At 30.6% G+C, this 22,912-nt stretch overlaps 1 protein-coding gene across 8 annotated transcripts in view; it reads left to right on the forward strand.

The window, feature by feature from the left end:
* The window catches only part of brp (ELKS/RAB6-interacting/CAST family member bruchpilot), a 345,910-nt gene that overhangs the window by 67,393 nt on the left and 255,605 nt on the right, over positions 1-22,912 (forward strand). For 7 of the 8 annotated variants that reach the window (XM_075313341.1, XM_075313342.1, XM_075313345.1 and 4 more), the window contains exons 1-4: positions 9,188-9,664; positions 19,134-19,250; positions 19,338-19,511; positions 19,630-19,886. In XM_075313341.1, the coding sequence (XP_075169456.1) occupies positions 19,136-19,250; positions 19,338-19,511; positions 19,630-19,886 (546 nt within the window). In that variant the 5' untranslated portion in view covers positions 9,188-9,664; positions 19,134-19,135. Of the gene's footprint in view, positions 1-9,187; positions 9,665-19,133; positions 19,251-19,337; positions 19,512-19,629; positions 19,887-22,912 lie in introns of those variants that run through there. The other variant, XM_075313347.1, reaches the window with a different exon arrangement.

A 22,912-nucleotide genomic window follows, 5' to 3' on the forward strand; every position in this document is an offset into this window, starting at 1 on the left:
CTTTCCTGGCTTCGAAATTCATAATGAACCCGCCACAAGAACGTATAGTCATGGTAGAGGAATTGGTGGATCCATACTGGGAGTAAACAAACAAATTGGAGCTATCGGCATCAAATATAGACCAATTCAATATAGGAACATATTTTATTACGAATTTTATACAAATAAAAACTCTCTATTTTCACTCATACCACTTTATCTTCGACCCTCCTGTTGGAATGAACATTTTAATATCGTAGGTAGCCTATTTGAAGAAAATATAATAATAAATCCCATTATTATTGGAGATCTAAATGCGAGAATTGGAGAGTACTGTCAACACCTTAATGAAATCTACGAAGAACTTTTCGACGCCGGCTTAGAGGAACGAAAATCGAAGGACCAAACAATAAATGGCAACGGTCGAAAATTACTAGAACTTTGCGACAATAATAATCTATTGATCTTGAATGGCAGAACAAGAGGAGATGCTGATGGTGATCTAACCTTTATAAGCTCTACTGGTGGATCCGTAAATGATATTTGCGCAGTTTTTCAGGATGCATTAAAACTGGTGGAAGAATTCAGGGTAGGAGACGAAACATGGTCAGATCATTTGCCAATTACTCTAATCTATAAAGTACCAACTGAATGTAAAGCGAAAAAAACTTTAAATTTACTGCCAAAACTGCAATGGAATGATGAGGACACAGAGAACTACAAAATTCGAATTAACCAAAATTTACATAATTTGGTAATAGCCAATAATGACCCCACATTGGGGGATTTAGCTAAAGTTATATCAGAATCATCAAGACAACAAATATATAGGAATAAAACTTTCAATCCCAAACATAAATGGTACAACTTCCAATGCCACAATGCCAGAAACAAAATGTTCAACCTGCTCAAGAACCATAAATCAATTAACACTGCAGACTCCAAGGAGAAGTATTTGAGCGCAGTAAAAAAATACAAAGCAATATGCAAGAAAAGCAAAAAGAAATATTCAGAAGAGTTGCTTGAGAAAATAAATAACGTCTGGGATTCAAAACAATGGTGGAAAGTAGCCAGAGAAATAAGAAATGATTCATATAACATAAGTTTAAAAATATCATCAACAGACTTCAGAGAATATTTTAAAACACTACTAAACCCGGAAAAATCCGTTGTGGAAATACACTATGCACCGAATTATTATGTAGACCCATTTTTGGACTGCGATATTAGTCTAACTGAGCTTAAGGCTGTATTAAAAAAACTAAAGATAAACAAAGCGCCTGGGGAAGATCGTATTTCGTATGAGCATATTGTTAACGCCCCTGAAAACTTTCATCTTCAACTTCTGAAACGCTACAATAACATCCTAGAAACTGGAGATATAGACAGTAAATTTGCAAAATCCATTATCTTTCCGATACATAAAAAAGGAGATATTACACAACCAAAAAATTATAGAGGTGTAGCTTTCATGAATTGCTTAGCCAAAATTATGATGGGTGTTCTGAACGAAAGATTGGCTAATTGGACAGAACATCATAGAGTTTTAAATGAATTCCAAGCAGGGTTTAGAAAGGGATACTCTACAATTGATAATATTTATAATCTAACTTCAATCGTCAGCCTTCGTTATAAAGAACGGAAGAAAACATATGCTTTCTTTGTCGACTTCAAGGCGGCATTTGACAACGTATGCAGAAAGTCGCTTATATATAAACTTCATCAATTAGGGATATCCTATAAATTCATTAAGGTGCTGGAGAATATTTACAGCAACACTGAATATGCCATTTGGACTGGCGAAGAATTGTCTGAATACTTTGAGACTAATTCAGGCGTTAAACAAGGGTGTTTGCTTTCTCCATTACTTTTCGCATTGTATATCAATGATTTACACGATTTTCTACAAGGAGGTATTAACACACACAATATGAATATAAGGATATTATTATACGCAGATGATATTGTTATCCTCGCAGAAGACATATCTACCATGCAATCAATGATCTCAAGACTTGAAAACTATTGCGACCTGTGGAACTTAACAGTAAATATGGAAAAATCGGAAATAATGATATTTCGCAATGGAGGACGGTTAAGTAGAAATGAGGAATGGTTTTATAAAGGAAATATAATAAAAATCGCTAAGGAATACAATTACTTGGGCGTAACACTTACTCCTAGAATGAAATTCTTAAAACATGTGGAAAAAAGAACAGCCCAATCGAAAACAGCTATAAATGTTACTTGGGCTAGCCTAATAGAGAATAAAGAAGTAAATTATCATATGAAATGGAAGCTATATCAAGCCGTATGTCGAGCAATCCAATCATATGCTGCGCAAGTGTGGGGTTTCTCGTATTTTGAAGCAGTTGATAAATTGCAAAGGTATTTTCTAAAGAAGACTCTAAAACTACCGAGTTTCACCCCAAATTATGCACTTATGCTGGAAACTGGCATTGAGAATAGCCATCTTTACACACTGAATCTTCATTTGCAATATATTCATAAAACACTGTACCAATTTGAAGATCATCGTTTACCAAAAATAATGACAAAACTTTTGATACAGGAGGAGGTGTTCTGGGTGAGAGATGTCAAAAATATGGCCCAAAACTTAAACTTGGTGTGGCCAAATACAAACCTTAGAAGCGAGTGGGAATCTTTTTGTACAAATATAATAAAATATAAGCACATGGACGGGGTCCAAAGCAATTTGAGGCGGAAATCGCAAAGTTTTTCTAGGGTATATAAATACTTAGATCACACAAGAGGACAATATTATTTTACTGATCTCTTTAATACTAAGCAAATTAGTTGGATTTTCCGAGCACGATCTGGACTTATAGCTCTTAATTCTACGAATTTTAGTAGAGAAGAAGGGGAGGGAAACTGCACTTTATGCAATTTAAACGAGAAAGAGACATTATTCCATTTTTTAGGAGAATGCCCAATGCTAAGAGAATTCAGGATTCGTACTTTTCAAGTGCAAACCTTAACACAATCAGAAATGGTTAACATATTGAATGGAATCGGCGATGATGATTGGATTAAACTTGCCAAATATTTAGAGGCAGCTTCAAAATATAGAGCATTTCTGATAAATGAATATAATGGAATGTAACTTTAATATATTTGGAATTATGGCAGACGGTCACACTCGACCCATTGTCATTACACATACATTTTTCTTGTTTACTAAGATACTTTTGTATTGTCAAATTACTTATTGTAAAGATTGTATGATCTTGTAAATAAAGAAATTGAATTGAATTGAATTGAATAGACATAAAATTTTGACATCATTTTCTATGGGACTAAAATTTTGACACAATTTCTTATAGGAATAAAATGTTGACAACATTTTCTATTGGAATTTTACAAAATTTTTTCTAGGTACAAAATCTTGTCTAGAAATAAAATTTTAAGAATATTTTCTACAAAAAAAATTGACAAAATTTTCTGTAGTAAATAAATTTTGACAAACTTTTCTGTAGGAATAAAATTTTGAAAAGTTTTCTATAGAAATTTAATTTTGACATAGTTTTTTCTAGGAATAACAATTTGACAAAACTTTCTCTATGAATAAAATTTTGACAAAATTTTCTCTAGAAAGTAAATTTTGACAAAATTTTCTCTAAAAATAAAATTTTGACTAAATTTTGTGTAGGAATAAAATTTTGACAAAAATTTCTATAGGAATAAAATGTTGACAACACTTTCTATAGGAATTTGACAGCATTTTCTCAAAGTATAAATCTTGACAAAATCTCTACTAGGAATAAAATTTTGGCAAATTTTTTTTAAAAACAACTTTAAGAAAAATTTAGCAAATATTCTGTAAGAATAAAATTTTGACAAAATTTCCTATAGAAAAACATTTAAAAAATTATAAAAACAAAAATTACAAAATTTTCTTTAGGAATAAAATTTTGACAAAATTTTCTGTATGAATAAAGTTTTAATTAAATTTTCTGTAAGAATAAAAATTTGACAAAATTTTCTATAGGAATAAAATTTTTACAAAACTTTCTATAGGAATAAAATTTTCACAAAATTTTCTATTGAAATAATATTTTGACTAAATTTTGTATAAAATTGACAAAAATTTCTATAGCAACATAAATGAAGAATTTTTCGAAAAAATAAAATTTTCATAAAATTTTCTATAGAAATAAAATTTTTACAAAATTTTATATAGGAATAAAACTGTGAATAAATTTCCTATAGGTGTTTGATTACCTAGTAATAAAATCTTGACAAAATTTTCTCTAGGAAAACAATTTTTACAAAACTTCCTAGAAGAATGAAATTTTGACAAAAATTTTCTCTAGGAATAAAATTTTCACCCAAATTTATATTGCAAAAAAATTGACAAATTTTTCGATAAAAATAAAATGTTGACAAAATTTTGTATTGAAATCGAAAACTGAAAAATAACATTTTTTTTGTAATTTTCTTGAAATTTTGGTAGGTTATCTTCAGATCGTGTGGCAACCGTGTTTGCATAGCAATGTAATAGGTTCAATCCTAATTTCTATCAAACACTAAATTGTAGGTTAGGTTAGTTGGCAGCCCGATGTATCAGGCTCACTTAGACTATTCAGTCAATTGTGATAGCACATTGGTGAACTTCTCTCTTATCTCTAAGTGCTGCCCGATTCCATGTTAAGCTCAATGACAAGGGACCTATTTTTTATAGCCGAGTCCGAACGGCTTTCCACATTGTAGTGAAACCACTCAGAGAAGCTTTGAAACCCTCAGAAATGTCACCAGCATTACTAAGGTGGGATAATCCAACGTTAAAAAACTTTTTGCTATTCGGTCGAAGCAGGAATCGAACCCACGACCTTGTGTATGCAAGGCGGGCATGCTAACCATTGCACCACGGTGGCTCCCAACCAACTTTATAGGAATAAGATTTTTACAAAATTCTCTGTAAGAATAAAATTTTCTCTAGGAAAAAATTTTTACAAAACTTCCTAGAAGAATGAAATTTTGACAAAAATTTTCTCTAGGAATAAAATTTTGACAAAAATTTATATTGAAAAAAAAATTGACAAATTTTTCGATAAAAATAAAATTTTGACAAAGCTCAGAGGAGCTTTAAAACCCTCAGAAGTGTCACCAGCATTACTGAGGTGGGATAATCCACCGTTGAAAAACATTTTGGTGTTCGGTCGAAGCAGGAATCGAACGACCTTGTGTATGCAAGGCCTTGTGTATTGGCTTTTGGATAAACGGCATATGTTTATTATCTGTCAATTATACGCACCATTGTATCACATTATTGTTATTACTTATACGTCACTATGAACATTGCGACAATTTGCCCAGTAAATTTGTATTCATTGGCAATATGTACTTTGAATTTACATATAAATCTTAACAAAAAATAGCTTCAATTAATACTTTATACTAGATTTTCCTTTTATATTACTGTATTAGAAAACATACCATTTAAAATGTGAGCAATTATTCGTTTTAGCACAACAATAAAGGAATTCCATTTTCCTGTTTTGTTCTATCCTATTCCAAGAAAAGCAACATCACTTAGAACTTCGCCATAATTGCTTCCAATATTATTGTTTTTATTTTTTTTTTTTTGCAAATTAAATATTTTTCTTCATTATATTTTGCTATTCGCCCTTATCCTATGGGACAAACAAGAAGAAAATATTTCATAGCCTTGGGCAATTAATTATCCATCCAATAATCCCACTTAAAATGTATTACTTATTAAACCAGGACTATAATTAGGTTTCATAAAAAAAAAATTAAAACAACGTATACCTATTATAATCCAATACCCTGTTTACAAAGAAAGAAAGAATTCTCAGGAGTCTCCATTTGTTAGAAGCTTCCTTCTCTTTGAGCCAATTACCACATGGACTACATGTTCTACACAAAAAAAGGGTGTTTACATTACCATACATATTTATTACTTTTATGTATTTCAATTTATTACTATGAATTCGAAAGGCTTGGTTAGTGTCTTTCCCAAGAATATAAGAGGGTTAGAGTAATGGTATAAAAGAGGTTAGGTTTTTTCCCCCAAAGGGAATAATATAAGCACCAGAGAAACAGTGGTAGAGAAACAATTTAGAAATTTTAATAAAATTTTTGGTACAAAAATAACACATTTACATATTTCAAGGAATGGTTTTATAAAAATATAATATTTATTTTTTAACAAATATAGCTCATTTTATATAGGTCCGCAAAAATTTAGTTTTTCATTAACAAAAAATAAATTGAAGATATTTTCTATTTTTTTTATCATATAAAATCTTTACTGATATTTAAACATTTTAGCATGTTGATTTACAAATCGATTGTTTTAAAATTTTCACAAAATTTTCTATAGGAATAAAATTTTCAAAAAATGTTCTATAGGAAAAAAATTGTGACAACATTTCCTATAGGAATAAAATGTTGCCAAAATTTTCTGTAGAAGTTTGACAACATTTTTGCTAGGAATAAAATCTTTACAAAATTTTTTTTTGGAATAAAATTTTGACAAAATTTTCTATCAAAAAAAAATCTATAAAAAAATACCTAATTTTCTGTAAGAATAAAAGATTGACAAAATTTTCTCTAGGAATAAAATTTTGGCAAAAATTTCTATAGCAAGATATTTGAATTTTTTCCATAAAAATAAAATTTTTACAACATTTTCTATAAAAAAAATTTAAAAATAATTTCTATGAAAAATTACAAAGGTTTCTGTAAGAATAAAAGTTTAACAAAATTTTCTCTAGGAATAAAATTTTGGTAAAAATTTTTGTAGCAAGAAATTTGACAGTTTGTTTCCATAAAAATAAAATTTGGACAAAATTTTCGTTAAAAGTAAAATTTAAACAAAAGTTTCTATAGAAACCAAAAACTGAAAAATAAAATATTTTTTATAGTTTTTGGTAATATTTTCTTAAAATTTTGGTAGATTATCTGTAGATCGAGTGTTAAGCGTGTTTGCATAGCAATGTAGTAGGTTCAATCCAAACATCTGCCGAAAACTAAATTGTCTTTCAGCGGTAGTTTATTCAGTCTCAGAAATTCTGGTTACATTTCTGAATGCTTAAATGCTTCTTTAAATGGCTTCAAATGTAATACGAATTAGCATTGGGATGCGGCTATTAAAAAAGGGGTACTCTTGTGTTGGGGGCTACAAAAACCAATCAATTAATCAAGAGACATAATGGTCAGATTAGTCTAAGTAAGCCTAAAATACACTGCTTTTTTCAAAGCTCTCGGATTCTTCAAGACTTGAAATTGTAATGAAAGAAAATCCATTTTTTCCAAAACGAGGATTGCAAAATTGGGGTTTCCAACTTTTTTCCATATTTGTAAAAGGCCATATTCCGGCTACCTATTTTTCAAAAATGTCATTTCCAACTTTTGCGATTTTTGATAAGTCGAATTTGGACGTAGGGTTTCTTGATTTTTTTACGAATTCCGGCTACCTATTTTTCAAAAATTTCATTTCCAACTTTTGCGATTACTGATAAGTCGAATTTGAACGTCGTGTTTCTTGATTTTTTTACGAATTATCAACATACCAAAAATCTATATCACTTTCCCCTTTCAATGCAAACTCGATTTTCCGATTTTTTTAAATACCCAATTTTGGTCACTATTAGAAGTCGCTAAGTCAATTTTTTCCGATATAAAAGTTCGTTAGATTTTTTGGAGTATTCGGTTAAAAGACGATTTTGTCCCCATAAATTATTTCGATTGTTCGTTTTTACTCAATTTTCGCTACGAAAAAAACATTGAAAAATCGTATTTCAAGATGACAAAAAAACAATCTACATTTGCAATTCACATCTGACATCCAGATTTTCCGATTTTTTTGTAAATACCCAATTTTGGCCACTATTAGAAGTCGCTAAGTCAATTTTGGCCGATATAAAAGTTCGTTAGATTTTTTGGAGTACTCGGTTAAAAGACGATTTTGTCCCAATAAATTATTTCGATTATTCGTTTTTTACTCAATTTTCGCTACAAAAAAAAACTGAAAAATCGTATTTGAAGATGACAAAAAAAATCTACATTTGCAAGGCACATCTGACTTACCGATTTTTTTTCGTTAAGAGCTGATTTGGTATATATAAATTTTTGTTCTGAAGAATATTGAAAACCCATTCACTTTTCTAAATCAATTTGCACATTATTACCACTGTGCCATAAAGTATATACCAACATCTTTGTTAGCGAAATATAATTAAATTATCATAAAAATTAATTAGCTTTTGAAATCTCAAAGTAAACCAACCAACAACAACAGGGAGGCAAATAGCACTTAACAATGAATATAAATTCAAATACTAATGCAAAAAACCCAGAGTCTATTCGTTTGCACGAAAACAGACATTTTTATTATTTTATTATTATTAAAATTTCCTGTTGCTTTTTTTTCTTGGGGTGGGCGTGAATTTATAATTAGAAATGTACCATAATAATAATTGTAAAATTTAATTAAAACTAACAAATAGATGTATGTAATTAAGTTTTATTGTAATTACTCCTTGGTTTTTTTTAGGTTTAATTTTAAGAGTGCAATTTAAGAAAAAAAACGAAAAACTCATTATTTTTATCCTAAAACTAATTTTATTATCTTACATCACGCATGCGCATGAACAAACATACTTTTGGTTGCTTATTCTCGTACCAATTTTTGTTTTGTTTTTTTATTTTCATTATCCTTTATTTTATGGTCTTGTATATTTTTGGTTTGGTTCTATATGAACTTTAAATTAAAACAACTTGGGTTGTTGGTTTTCACCCATTGGGTTTGTTATTTTTTCTCGTTTCGTTTCGTTTCGTTTGTTATTTCACCATATCCATGTTAATGGAAATTTAAAATTTAATATAAACATTTTTTTGTTTCCTTCTTTTTTGAAAACATATCCTTTAACAAAAAATTCCATCTCAAAAACACTATGGAATGTGCGATTTCACAAACTCCAATCTCACACCACCTCCATACACCCACACATTATCAACATTCCCATCGCATTTTTTCGTTAACAACGTGACATTGGCTGTTTTTAATGTAAAACATACCATCATATCCACCCACCTCTATTTCTCACCCCTGAACCATACACGATCTCTTGCCCTAATATACCTACTATTCACCTATGCCTATATGGTCTTGGTACATCCAATGAAATCCCCAGTAGTAGAAGAACAAGATATTTTATAAAGAGAGTACCATTAGAATCCCTAGTGAAGTGGCAACAACACCCACCCTAGCCTCTAACATTAGCTAAAAAGAAAGCAATAGCAACAACAACAACAACAACGATATTCCCATACTCATTACTCTACCCAGCGTAGGCATCGCAATAGCAATATTAAAGCAGCAATAACAACAAACAGCAGACATTTAGCCTTCATCACATTAAACGCAGTAATTTTCTCAACAAGAGTATTTGACTATTCTCCCACTCTTGTTCTCTCGTGTGGGTGTCAGTGTTGATAATTACACGTGTTCGACTACAGCAGTGGTTGTATTACATTGCTTGGATTCATCTCGCATATTCGCATATTAACACACTTGTGTGTTATATTGCCACCTGATTCTATTTTTTTGTCGTTTTATTCTTGTCTCTCACCAACAACTGCATTTTATCTGTGACAAGTTAACATTAAAAAAGCCTCAAACTGGATTGCAATTATGGTTAGTAAATAATGACACACACACACACACCCATTCACTATTATTGCCCGTTCGTACAACCAAAACATACATTTCATTCAGTTGTTGTTTTTCCTGCTCGTCCATTATTATTGTTATTACCATTGTTTTGAAAAGTATTCATGTGAAAAATAAAAAGGGAGCCCTAATATGTGTAGTTTGTCTAGGGATGTATGGGAGGGTGTGAGTATAAGTTAATTTCGACACAAGGGATTTAATTTAGTCACCAGAAAATTTTAGTAAGACCACAAAAAGAGATTGTCAATGTATTATATACATTTTATTCTGAGACGATGTCTACATTTGATTCAGATATTTTACGAGACCTTATTTTCGTTTACTTTATAAGAATTTTTTAAATATTACATTTAAAATTAAATATAACATAACCTTGAACGTACATCAAAGATTATCATTACCCTAAGAGAAATTAGTGCAAAGTGCCACTAATGGACCTATTACAGTTTATCAACATTTTTAATTGTCTTATAATTTATTGATTTTTATACTCACTTGATATTAATATCTTTTTGAATCCACACTTTTAATACAATACAACTATCAGAATTATTTATTGTTCAACATATTCCTTTCTGGCGCGATACGTATGGAAAGAGGGTCCCAAAAGTTTGTCCCAAACTGTTTCATGAGCAGTTGTCTATGGGGTAGTCCTACTAAGTTGTTCCAGGACGTGTCCTTTGGGATGAGTCCAAGTCGTGTCCTAAAGTGTAAATTTTCCCAGGCAATGACAAACCGATGTTAAAGGGAACGGTCAATTCCATACGCTTGGACCAGAACTTTGACTGGTCCATACATACCAGGGACTAACCCCGTACCGGTGCTGGGGTTGATCCATTTCCCGTAGGGCAAGTATAATTGTGTGAAATCCCTTAAAGAAGCTTGATGGTTTGACTCCATACCAGTGTTGTCCTGCTTCAATACTACAACATTATGAGAAGAATTCCAATATTAGCTCACACCATTTGACATGGTTCAATCCTGCCATTTTGTTGAGAACTTGCCAACGTTCCTGGATTGTTTTTTGTCTTAATTTCCCTTAGTTAAATTAATAACAATTTGATAAAATATACTTCATAAAGTCCGAAATTAAATAACTTAAAAAAATAAATAATAAAAAAATAAATAAAACAAATTACATAGAGGAAAACTAAAATAAAACTACAATTAAAAAATTAATATAAAAAAAATTAAATTAAAAAATGTAATTAAAACATAAAAATAAGAACAATTAAAATCAGTTAAAAAATAAAATACCGTTTTTATACTATTTTTTTAATTTTTAGTTGTCAATTATCATTATTATTTTTACTTTGTTACTAATGAAGTCGATGATTAAATTAAATTTAAACATGATGAAACTAATTAATCACAGGAAAACTACAATAAATAAAATTACAATTTAAAAATCAAATGAAAATATTTATAAAAAAAATGTAATAAAAAAAAAATAAAATTAAACTAAATATGTAAAAATTAAAGTAAATAAAATAAAATTGAACTAAAAAAAATAAATGAAAAAATCAATAATAAAATTAGAATACAAAAATTATAATCAAGTTAAAAATTAAAATAATAACAAAATAAATTATTTTTTATACTATTATGTTTTTGCAATTATTTGTTATTAATTATCATTACTATTTTATTATACCCACCACCATAGAATGGTGACGGGTGTATAATAAGTTTGTCATTCCGTTTGTAACACATCGAAATATCGATTTCCGACTATATAAAGTATATATTCTTGATCAGGGAGAAATTCTAAGACGATATATAGATGTCCGTCTGTCTGTCTGTCTGTCTGTCTGTTGTAATCACGCTACAGTCTTCAATAATGAAGCAATCGTGCTGAAATTTTGCACAAACTCGTCTTTTGTCTGCAGGCAGGTAAAGTTCGAAGATGGGCTATATAGGTCCAGGTTTGGATATAGTCCCCATATAAACCAACCACCCGATTTCGGGTCTTGGGCTTATAAAAACCGTAGTTTTTATCCAATTTGCCTGAAATTCGAAATCTAGAGGTATTTTAGGACCATAAAGAGGTGTGCCAAAAATTGGTGAGTATCGGTCCATGTTTTGGTATAGCCCCCATATAGACCGATCTCCCGATTTTACTTCCTGGACTTATGGAAACCGTAGTTTTTATCTAATTTGCCTCAATTTACCTTGGTGTTCAACCAAGGGGTATTTTAGGACCAAAAAAAAGGTGTGCCGAAAGTGGTGAGTATCGGTCCATGTTGGGAGCCACCGTAATGGTTAGCATGTCCGCCTTGCATACACAAGGCCGTGGGTTCGATTCCTGCTACGACCGAACACCAAAAAGTTTTTCAGCGGTGGATTATCCCACCTCAGTAATGCTGGTGACATTTCTGAGGGTTTCAAAGCTTCTCTAAGTGGTTTCACTGGAATGTGGAACGCCGTTCGGACTCGGCTATAAAAAGGAGGTCCCTTGTCATTGAGCTTAACATGGAATCGGGCAGCACTCAGTGATAAGAGAGAAGTTCACCACTGTGGTATCACAATGGACTGAATATTCTAAGCGAGCCTGATACATCGGGCTGCCACATAACCTAACCTAACCTAACCATCGCTCCATGTTTTGATATAGCCCCCATATAGACCGATCTCCCGATTTTATTTCTTGGGCCGATTTGCCTGAAATTGTATTTTAGACCCACAAAAACGTGTATCGGATTTAGTTTTTATCGGTAAGGCCTCCCTATAGACCGACAGATTTTAGATCTCCAATCGAGATGTTATTTCATCATTTTCTTGCACACTTACAAGAGTTGTTAATGATTCCTCTAAAACTCAAACAAAAATGGTTCTTATAAATCCAAAATCTGATATATACTTCATAGGTATAATCTTTAAATTTATCTTCGGGAAGTGTACTAGTTGAACGGCTCTGCTTGGGAGAATATCTGCCATCAAACCCCCCTGAAATTTTAAAGGAAACTATAATATTTGATTCATTGTAGTGTAGTATTTAAGATTCGGCCCGGCCGAACTTACTGCTGTATATACTTGTTTTTTGATTTATTATTTGTATCATTTTTAGTTTATTGAAATATCATACATTAATAAGAATACAACAAAAAATAATAATTATAAAATTAAAATAATATTAGTTAACAAAAATAAAATAGAATTTTTTATGTTATTGTTTTATTTTATTTTATGTTATTATTATTTTTATTATATTTTATGAAATATCATAAATCAAACCAACTAATTAAAAAAAAAAAAACAAACAAAAAATACAAATAGACAAATAAAAGAATTAAAAATATCAATTTAAAAAGTTAAATTGAAACAATAAAAATTTATAATAATAGACTTTAAACTACCCAGCAAAAAATGGAGCACTATTTCAGCAGGACCAGGAGAGGCAGGACCAACTGCTTACAAAACAACCGAATCAGCGCTGATATTTGTGGGCGATGTCCCGATTTAGAGCAGCTTCTACATAGCGCTGATATAATTGCTCATTTTAATAGAAATATTGCTTAGAAGTGATGTATAATCTTGAGTATAGCATTGTTGGCGTGAAGGAAAACAGCACTACCTTCCATGCATCTATACTGCATGAATTGGTTGCAATAACGTAAATGAATGATCATAAACTCGTTTGATTACTCGTTTACGTTATTGCCACCGATTATTGTATTCCAAAAAGCGCAACTAAACTCTTACTGCTGAAGTATTTTTTGCTGGGTAAAGTAAATCAAGTTTATAAAATAAAAGTCGTTAATATATAATAATAAACTTTAAACCAAAAAAAAAAGTTTAAAAATTTTAAGCTACATTGGCCTTAGCCTATGTAGGTATAGCTAACGTTAATTAACTAATAACACTAGTTTACACTCAAAATGTACACTTGATGAAAGGCAACATTTCTTATGTATTTTGAGCTGCTGAATTCGAAAAAAAATGTTTAAAAAAAGTTTAAATAATTTTTTTATGGAAAAGTTTTTGAGATATCCCGTTATTTTTATATTTTCGCTCTTCTTTCACTAAACAAACTATATCTCGAGTTAGAAATGTCCGATTATATCTGTGATAAGTCAAGTGGTTCAAAAAATATCAATGCGAAAAGGCCAAATTTTCAAAAAAAATTTGTATTTTACAATGGAGCTTTTCCGCCAGAAAAGTATAACAAAATTTAACGTTTTACTCCAACGTAAGTAATAAGACCATCTAGAAGAAAAACGGCCGAAAAATGACAAAGTTATAAGCAATTGATTGATCTCAAATCATTCAAATATGAGCCACTCACCCACACAAAAATGCATTTCTCTGTGGTCGAGAGGCATTTTTGTGTTGGTGAGTTGTTCATTTTTGCATGATTTGACATCGTATTTGTTCATTCAATTGCTTATAACTATGTCATTTTTCGGTCGTTTTTCTTCTAGTTGGTCTTATTACTTACGTTACGTTTGTTTATGGAAAAAAGGACGAAAATCTACAAATAACGGGATATCTCAAAAAAGTTTTTTTTTTAATTTCTTCGAATTCGGCAGCGCAAAATATCCCAGCAAAAAAAGCGTCGCCGAAAAAGTAATAAAAATGTTCTTTTTGGATCCGGAAATTGACGCAGAAGCGATGAATTTTACATGGGCTTGTCATAGGACGGAAGTCCTCCATTTCAACAGCCGTTGCACTGAATTTGCATCACTTTTTTAGGTGTGATCCGAATTCAATATTTTGGATGTAAATTAAAAAATTCTGTGATATTTTGTCAAATAAATAATTTTCATAATTTTTTATAATTTTTAATGGATTCTAACGCTTGTCGGAAACGTTAGACCTCAGATATTTTCAAAAATTCACAATTTTTTCAGATTGGATTTAGTATTTTTTCCGACAAAATTTAAATGATTTGTACCATTTTATGAATTCTTACTCTGTTTTTAACCTTTTTGAAACAAAAAAAGTTAAAATTTCCCATTAAAAGTATGAAAAAACCAAGTTGTAAAAAATTTAATTAAAAGAACTTCCTGGGTAGTTAAAATAAAGAACATCATTGGGAGTGCATCTTCTGGAAGTGCTTTTAAAGTTGTGCCGGGTACATAAGGAAAGTTGCCTTTCATCAAGTGTACATGATTTTTTTCTTTGCAAACTAGTGTAATTTTATGTTATTTATTAATAAAATTAAAATTAAAATTAAAAAAATATATATATATATAATATATTTTTTTTTTATATTATCGTTTTTTAACTAAACTTGTTAATTATTATTCTTGTTTTTGTATTATTTTTTAAAAATATCGAAGTGTATTCAAATGTTCCTGCTGTATGTTACTTATAAAGCCCAACATTACAAAATATTAAAAAACTAAATAATATAAAATTAAAATAAATTAAATCAAACAAATTAGTAACAAAAATAAAAACTAAATAAAAAAACAAATAAAATATTAATAATAAAATAAAATAAACGAAACTAATAAAATCTCGAGATTTTGTATGAGGCAGTGTTACTAATGAAGTCAGAAATTAATTGAAGAAATAAATAATACTAAATAAAAATAAACTAAATCAAAAAATTAAATAAAAATTAAAATAAATTAAATTAGTGATATAAAATTGCTATTAAAAATCAAATTATAAAAATTAATCATAAAATTACAATCAAAAATATAAATAAACAAAAATAAAAAAATAATAATTATAAAAATTGATCATAAAAATTGATAATTAAAATCAAAAATACAAATAAAAAAACATAAAAAAATAAAGCTCCAATTAAAAAATCTACACTCAAAAAAAAAGTGAACTCTCTATTTCACTAAAGCCAATTTAACTTTATTTTAGTTCATGGAATTATTATGTTTGGAGAAAGTTTCATTTATTCTAATAATTTTTTGCGTACGTTAGTTAATTGAACTAAAAAACGGGAAAAAATTATCCTCAAATTAAGCAAAATGATTTACTAAATTCACGCTTCCCACAAAATAGTTCATTATTTCTTTACATTTGTAAATTTTACCAAAAATGCGTTCATCATGAACTTCGTATATCACTAAAGACATTCTTGCATTTTTTAACTCCAAGTTTTTCCTTCAAACTACAAAATTTTCTTTGACAATTGAAAAAAATTAATTATGCCTAATAAATTTTCTTGCATTTGTCGAAAAATATTTACTTATTTTTGTGATATCGGCGACATGTCAGCGTTTGTAATACTGTTTAGTTAAAATTTTCTAAAAATATTCAAAATTTTCTAAAATTAACCAAAAATTATCTTCCTGGTGGGTTCACTGTTTTTTCAGTGTAGATGATAAAAATAAACAATTAAAATCTCAACGAATGGAAAAACTTTTTTTGCTTCATCCCTCATAACTATGTTAAAAATATGCTCCTTTTTAACCAATACACACATATTTGTAGTTAGTTTACTACCCCCCCTAGGGACCACTAGAACTGCCTCTACGAAACTGCCTTTAACGAAACATTTAACAAGAAATTGGCTTTCTTACACACCTCCCTCACATCTCATTATTTCGATTCTATCAAAATTTCTCATGGAAAAATTCCTTAAAATATTAGAGGTTCAACCACAAATACCCCAAATTTGTCAATGACTGTTGTTGGAAATTCTTCTCTTAATTCACATACAAGTTTGGGCGGCCCCATCTCTATGGAAACTTTTCATATTAACCACAGATGTCACTTTAATAACTCTATGAAATTTATGCATAAAACATTATTTATTACTTTGATGGAATAAAGGAGATTTTCTAGATTTTTTTCTACTATCTCTCTCTCTCTCTCATAACGAACATCAAAACTTTACTGTCATTTATGAGTTATGAGAATCAAGAGGATGTTGTAAGGATTTTCGGAGACATTAATCTTAAATTGTTAATAGAAGTTTAAATAATTAATTTTAAGTTGATGGTAGTTCAAAAAATGTTGTTATACAAATTAAAGGATTATATGTAGGGCTGGAGTGAAAAAATTGTAGGAATTTTCCTTGCCAAAGGGCAGGTAACAGATGATTTGGAATGGGATAATTTCCGAACAATTTCATGATGGCTTCATATTTTTTGTGGGAAAACTCCAAACTGTATATATTTGTGCTTCGACCATAAAATACTATAGCTCATAAATATCTACGTAATTTTTTTTCTAAATTTTAACTTCAGAAGTTACACTCAGCTTCAATTTCAGTCAGTAGACTCAATAATTGAACTGACGATCGAAATCTTAGTACCAGAAATAAAGACCGAAGTATCACTATAAGAACTGCAAGCCTAGGTGTTCAGTGTTTTGTCATTATAAGAACTTCAGGTTAAAGCTTCAGTGTTTTTTCTTGGTATCTCAGATTTAGAATGAGAGGTTTCAGTATTTGATCGACAGGTCGAACACTCGGTGTGAAAAAATAAAGACCAAAGGGTTCGTAGGACGAGGCTTCTTCTCAGTGCCTCAGCTTTAGGTTGGAATAACATAAAGGGTGATTCAAAATTTGGTCAAGGGAAAACGCGTGTAAATCGGTGAAATCGTTTATTTAAAAAATCAAATTAAATTTCTTTTTCAAGTTCAATTAGTATAAAATTCAAGAAAAAATATTCAGTTAGGCTTTCGCTTTTCCAAATCCGAATTGCCGGGCCTCACGCTTGACACCTGCCCTCAGATTTTGTACATCCACCTTGTTCACCTTCTTCGCCGCAGAAAGCCAGTTTGCCTTGAACTGCTGCTCGTCCTAGCAGTTTTTTTTTTGGTCTTCTTTAGGTTCCGCTTGACAATAGCCCAGTATTTCTCAAGTGGGCGGAGCTCTGGCGTGTTGGGAGGGTTCTTGTCCTTGGGAACCACCTGCACGTTGTTGGCGGCGTACCACTCCATGGCCTTTTTATCGTAATGGCAAGATGCCAAATCCAGCCAAAACAGTACGGAACAACCGTGTTTCTTCAGGAAAGGCAGCAGACGTTTATTCAAACACTCTTTCACGTAAATTTCTTGGTTGACAGTCCCGGAAGCTATGAAAATGCTGCTTTTCAAGCCACAGGTACAGATGGCTTGCCAAACCAGATATTTCTTTGCGAACTTTGACAGTTTTATGTGCTTGAAAATATCTGCTACCTTTCCCCTTCCTTTTGCCGTATAAAACTCCTGTCCGGAAGATGCTTGTAGTCGGCTTTGACGTAGGTTTCGTCGTCCATTACCACGCAGTCAAACTTCGTCAGCATCGTCGTGTACAGCCTCCGGGATCGCGCTTTGGCCGTCGTATTTTGTTTATCATCGCGATTTGGAGTCACTACCTTCTTGTAAGTCGATAGTCCGGCTCGTTTTTTGGCTCGATGCACGGTTGTAGACGATACACCCAGCTTATTTGCGGCATCTCGGAGAGAGAGGTAAGGGTTTCGCTTGAAACTACCGGCAACTCTCTTTGTCGTCTCAGCGGCTTCCGGTTTTCGATTTCCCCCCGATCCAGACTTCCTGGCTATCGACAAACGTTCCCCAAACACTTTAATTACATTTGTAACGGTTGATTTGGCAACTTTTAGCGATTTTGCCAGCTTTACGTGCGAGTAGCTCGGATTTTCGCGATGCGCGAGCAAAATTTTGATACGCTGCTCTTCTTGCTTGGACGGCATTTTGACAACTGAAGAGTGAATTCCAAAATCAAAATAGGAGCAACATTCTACACACACACACCTTCCAAATGAGGGGTGTTCAGGTTTTTTATATGCAAAATTGAAAGAAATACGTCAAGTTTATTTTGACCAAATTTTGACCGTATCACCCTTTATATGTGTTTCGTCTCAAAGGTAGCTCCATTCTTTCTTTTTTATTCTATTTTTATTCTCCAGATTAAAAAATATTTGAGGAATTCAGAAGTTTCTGAGGACATAGTTTCGTAAACTTTTAATGCAATGGTTCGGAATTGTAAGGTTCACTCACCTACCTACACACACACAAAAACATTTTAGCCAACATGTTGATACGATTCATTATTCGCAGTGCATAGCTTGCTTTCTTGTATTTTATTTATTTCCTTTGCATTCTTACCATTCTTTTGTTCTCCTTAAGTTTCCGGTTCTTTTTGGATTTTTTCTTCATTGTTATTTGTCAAAAACATACATTTAGTTCCGTTTAAGTTGCAGAACATTTTTGTGTTTTACATTCCTACTTCTTTTCCTTCTCCATTTTATTTGTTCTGATTTAAGTTTTGATTTAATTTTTTTTTGCTTTCGCTAAAACTCTAGAAACATGCTCCCTTTTGCTATGGTATTTTTTTCTTTTTGATTTTATTTCATTTTCAAATTCAAACTAACCCGACCCAAGCTAAAAAAAAAAAAACAAAACTCAATGCAAAACAAAAAATCGAAAAACAAACAAACAATCAATCAAACTTTTCCCCCCACAACCCCTATCATCATCCTCATGATATCATCATCGTCATAATTTGTATGAATTTCAGCAATGGGCAGTCCATACTACAGAGACATGGATGAGCCAACAAGTCCCGCGGGGGCGGGACATCATCGAAGTCGAAGTGCCAGTAGACCCGTAATGTCACATGGTCTGGATTATCCAAGTAAATAGAAACAAAATCAATGACTATCGTCAAAAAGAGCAAATTGAGATTAATATATGATCGTTTTTTTTTTTCTTCTTTCCAAAGGAGCCCCCCGTTATCAGTCCTTGGATCGAGGTGGCCTGGTCGATCATCATGACCGTGAGTTCATACCCATACGTGAACCCAGAGATCGTTCACGCGATCGATCTCTGGAAAGGGGTTTATATTTGGAGGATGAACTCTATGGACGTTCGGCCAGGCAAAGTCCTAATCCTTTGGGTAAGCATTAGTACTCACATACCACTAAAACTAAAAGCAAAAACTATTGTTAGGATTTTGATCACATAAAATTAATTTTTGTTTCTTTTTTGGTTATCTTCTCCACTCCACTCTTTAGGTTTCAATTCGGGTATGCCCACCACGGATCGAGCATATTTGGGCGATTTACAACATCAAAACACAGATCTGCAACGTGAATTGGGCCAACTTAAACGCGAACTGGAGCTGACAAATCAAAAACTGGGTAGCTCTATGCATAGCATTAAAACTTTTTGGTCCCCCGAACTGAAGAAGGAGCGAGCACTGCGTAAAGAAGAGAGCGCCAAATACAGTTTGATCAATGACCAGCTGAAATTGTTGAGCACGGAGAATCAGGTGAGTTTTTGAGAAATTTTGCAATCATACATGGACAGCTCCTTTCATTTTGATGAGTTGCACATTATCAAAAGGAACAGTGACAGTGGGTGGCCAGGCACACCTCCCACCCGACACGGACGTAGGTGACGGACAGTTCAACAATTCCGTCGACAGCATCAGGAATTGTAGATTGCCTGGCAGTCCATTAGGCAGCCCGTCTAAATGCTCTGTAAGTGTCGTATGTCCGCGTCTGTGGGTCGAGTAGGAGTTGTGCCTTCGCACACCCAGTATCTCCCATACTGGCCACCCACCTCACTACGAACATTTGATGGTTACGAAATGGTGTCAAGCTTCCAAACACCTGGAAGCCATTGGAACTGTTTATTACATGAGTACCTTCGAATGGGGTAGTTTGTGTTGCGACCACGAGTAAAGGGAACAACTCTCCTCGGCGCTCCATCGTTCTATATATAGTCAAGAAACCGTCTATGGAAACCCCTTATCCATCTCTTCGGATAATTTTCTGGTACGTTCGCCAAAGTTATCCGAAATCTCCAAATTTCTCTCTTCGGAGTTCCAGAGAGCTCTTACAGTGTCCCAAAACAAGTTCTAGAATCTGAGACATTGCTACACTCGCTAGCTCTAGATATGTGTGTCTCTTGGATTATCCAACTTTAGACTATGTTCTATGATTCTGGAATCACTAGGGTCATGGATACAATTAAACTCATTCCACTTCTCAGCCGAGCTTTTTTACTGGCAAATTAGACCTCACATGGAAATTTCGACTTGAGGGTATGAAGAGAGCGTCGGCTACTTCGATGAACCGTCCGAATTTCTTCTCGAATGCATGAACAATAGGTGGCGGTAGTCACTGCCCTTCTAACTGGAATTCTATTGATTGGAAAATGTCCTGCATTTAGAGATATATATGTTTTTTATTTATTCATTCAGTCTATGGAATACATTCCATTTGACAAAATTTTCTATAAAAATAAAATTTTGACAAAATTTTCTATAGAAATAAAATTTTGACAAAATTTTTTATAGAAATAAAATTTTGACAAAACCTTCGATAGAAAAAAAAATGTTGACAACATTTTCTATTAAAAAAATTGTGACACAATTTTCTACAGAAATAAAATTTTGACAACATTTTCTATAGAAATAAAATTTTACCAAAAATTTCCATATTTTATTCCTCTTTTCTCACAATAATTTCTATAGTAGAAATAAAATTTTGTCAAAATTTTATTTCTACAGAAATTTAAGTAATTTCATTTTATTTCTATGAAAATTTTTTTCAAAATTTTATTTTCAACATTTTATTTCTATGGAAAATTTTGTCAAACTTTTATTTCTATAGAAAATGTAGCCAAAAGTTAATTTCTATGGAAAATTTTGTCAATATTTTATTTCTATGGAACATTTTGTCAAAATTTTATTTCTATAGAAAATTTTTTGAAAATTTTATTTCTATAGAAAATTTTTCACAATTTTATTTCTGTAGACAATTTTATCAAAATTTTATTTGTATAGAAATTTTTGTCAAAATTTTATGCCGATGGCAAATTTTGTCAAAATTTTTTTCTATAGAAAATTTTGTGAAAATTTTATGTCAATAGAAAATTTTGTGAAAATTTTATTTCAATAGATTTTTTTTTTAATTTTTACCAAATTTTCTACAGAAACAAATTTTTCTATGGAAATAATATGTGAACAAAATTTTCTATATTCATAAAAATTTCTATAAAATAAAATTTTTACAAAATTTTCCATAGAAATAAAATTTTGGCAAATTTTTCAATGGAAATAAAATTTTGACACAATTTTCTATAGAAATAAAATTTTGACAAAATTTTCTATAGAACTAAAATTTTGACAAAATTTTGTATAGAAAGAGAGTTTTTATTTCGATAAAAATAAAGTATTGACAAAATTTTCTATATAAATGAAATTTTGACAAAATTTTTTATAGAAAAAAAAAATTTTGCCAAAATTTTATTTCTACAGAAATTTTAGTAATTTTATTTTATTTCTATGAAAAATTTTGTCAAAATTTTATGTCCATAGAAAGTTTTGTCAAAAGTTTATTTTTATTGAAAATTTTGTCAAAATTTTATTTCTATGGAAAATTTTATAAAAACTTTTATTTCTATAGAAAATTTTTTCAAAATTGTATTTCAATAGAAATTTTAGTCAACATTTTATTTCTATGGAAAATTTTGTCAAACTTCTATTTGTATAGAAAATGTAGTCGAAAGTTAATTTCTATGGAAAATTTTGTCACTATTTTATTTCTATGGAAAATTTTGTCAAAATTTTATTTCTATAGAAAAAATTGTCCAAAATTTTATTCCTATAGAAATTTTTGTCAACATTTTATTTCTATAGAAAATTTAGTCAAAATGTTATTTCTATAGGAAAAATTGTCAAAATTTTATTTCTATAGAAATTTTTGTCAAAATTTTATGTCGATGGCAAATTTTGTCAAAATTTTGTTTCTATAGAAAATTTTGTGAAAATTTTATTACTATTGTTTTTTTTTTTTTTTAATTTTTAACAAATTTTCTACAGAAATAAATATTTCTATTGAAATGTGGGCAAAATTTTCTATAGACATAAAATTTTCTATAGAAATAAAATTTTGACAAAATTTTCCATAGAAATAAAATGTTGACAAAATTTTCCATAGAAATAAAATGTTGACAAATTTTTCCATAGAAATTAACTTTTGACGAATTTTCAATAGAAATAAAATTTTGACAAAATTTTCTACATAAATAAAATTTTGACAAAATTTTCTATAGAAATAAACTTTTGACGACATTTTTTATAGAAATAAAATTTTGACAAAATTTTCCATAGAACTAAAATTTTGACAAGATTTTGTATATTTTTTTTTATTTCTATGAAAAATTTTGTCAATTTTTTTTCCATGGCAAGTTTTGTCAAAAGTTTATTTTTATTGAAAATTTTGTCAAAATTTTATTTCTATGGAAAATTTTATAAAAACTTTTATTTCTATAGAAAATTTTGTCAAA

Source organism: Haematobia irritans, chromosome 5 (genome assembly GCF_050003625.1).
Source record: "Haematobia irritans isolate KBUSLIRL chromosome 5, ASM5000362v1, whole genome shotgun sequence".
Classification (NCBI taxonomy): domain Eukaryota; kingdom Metazoa; phylum Arthropoda; class Insecta; order Diptera; family Muscidae; genus Haematobia; species Haematobia irritans.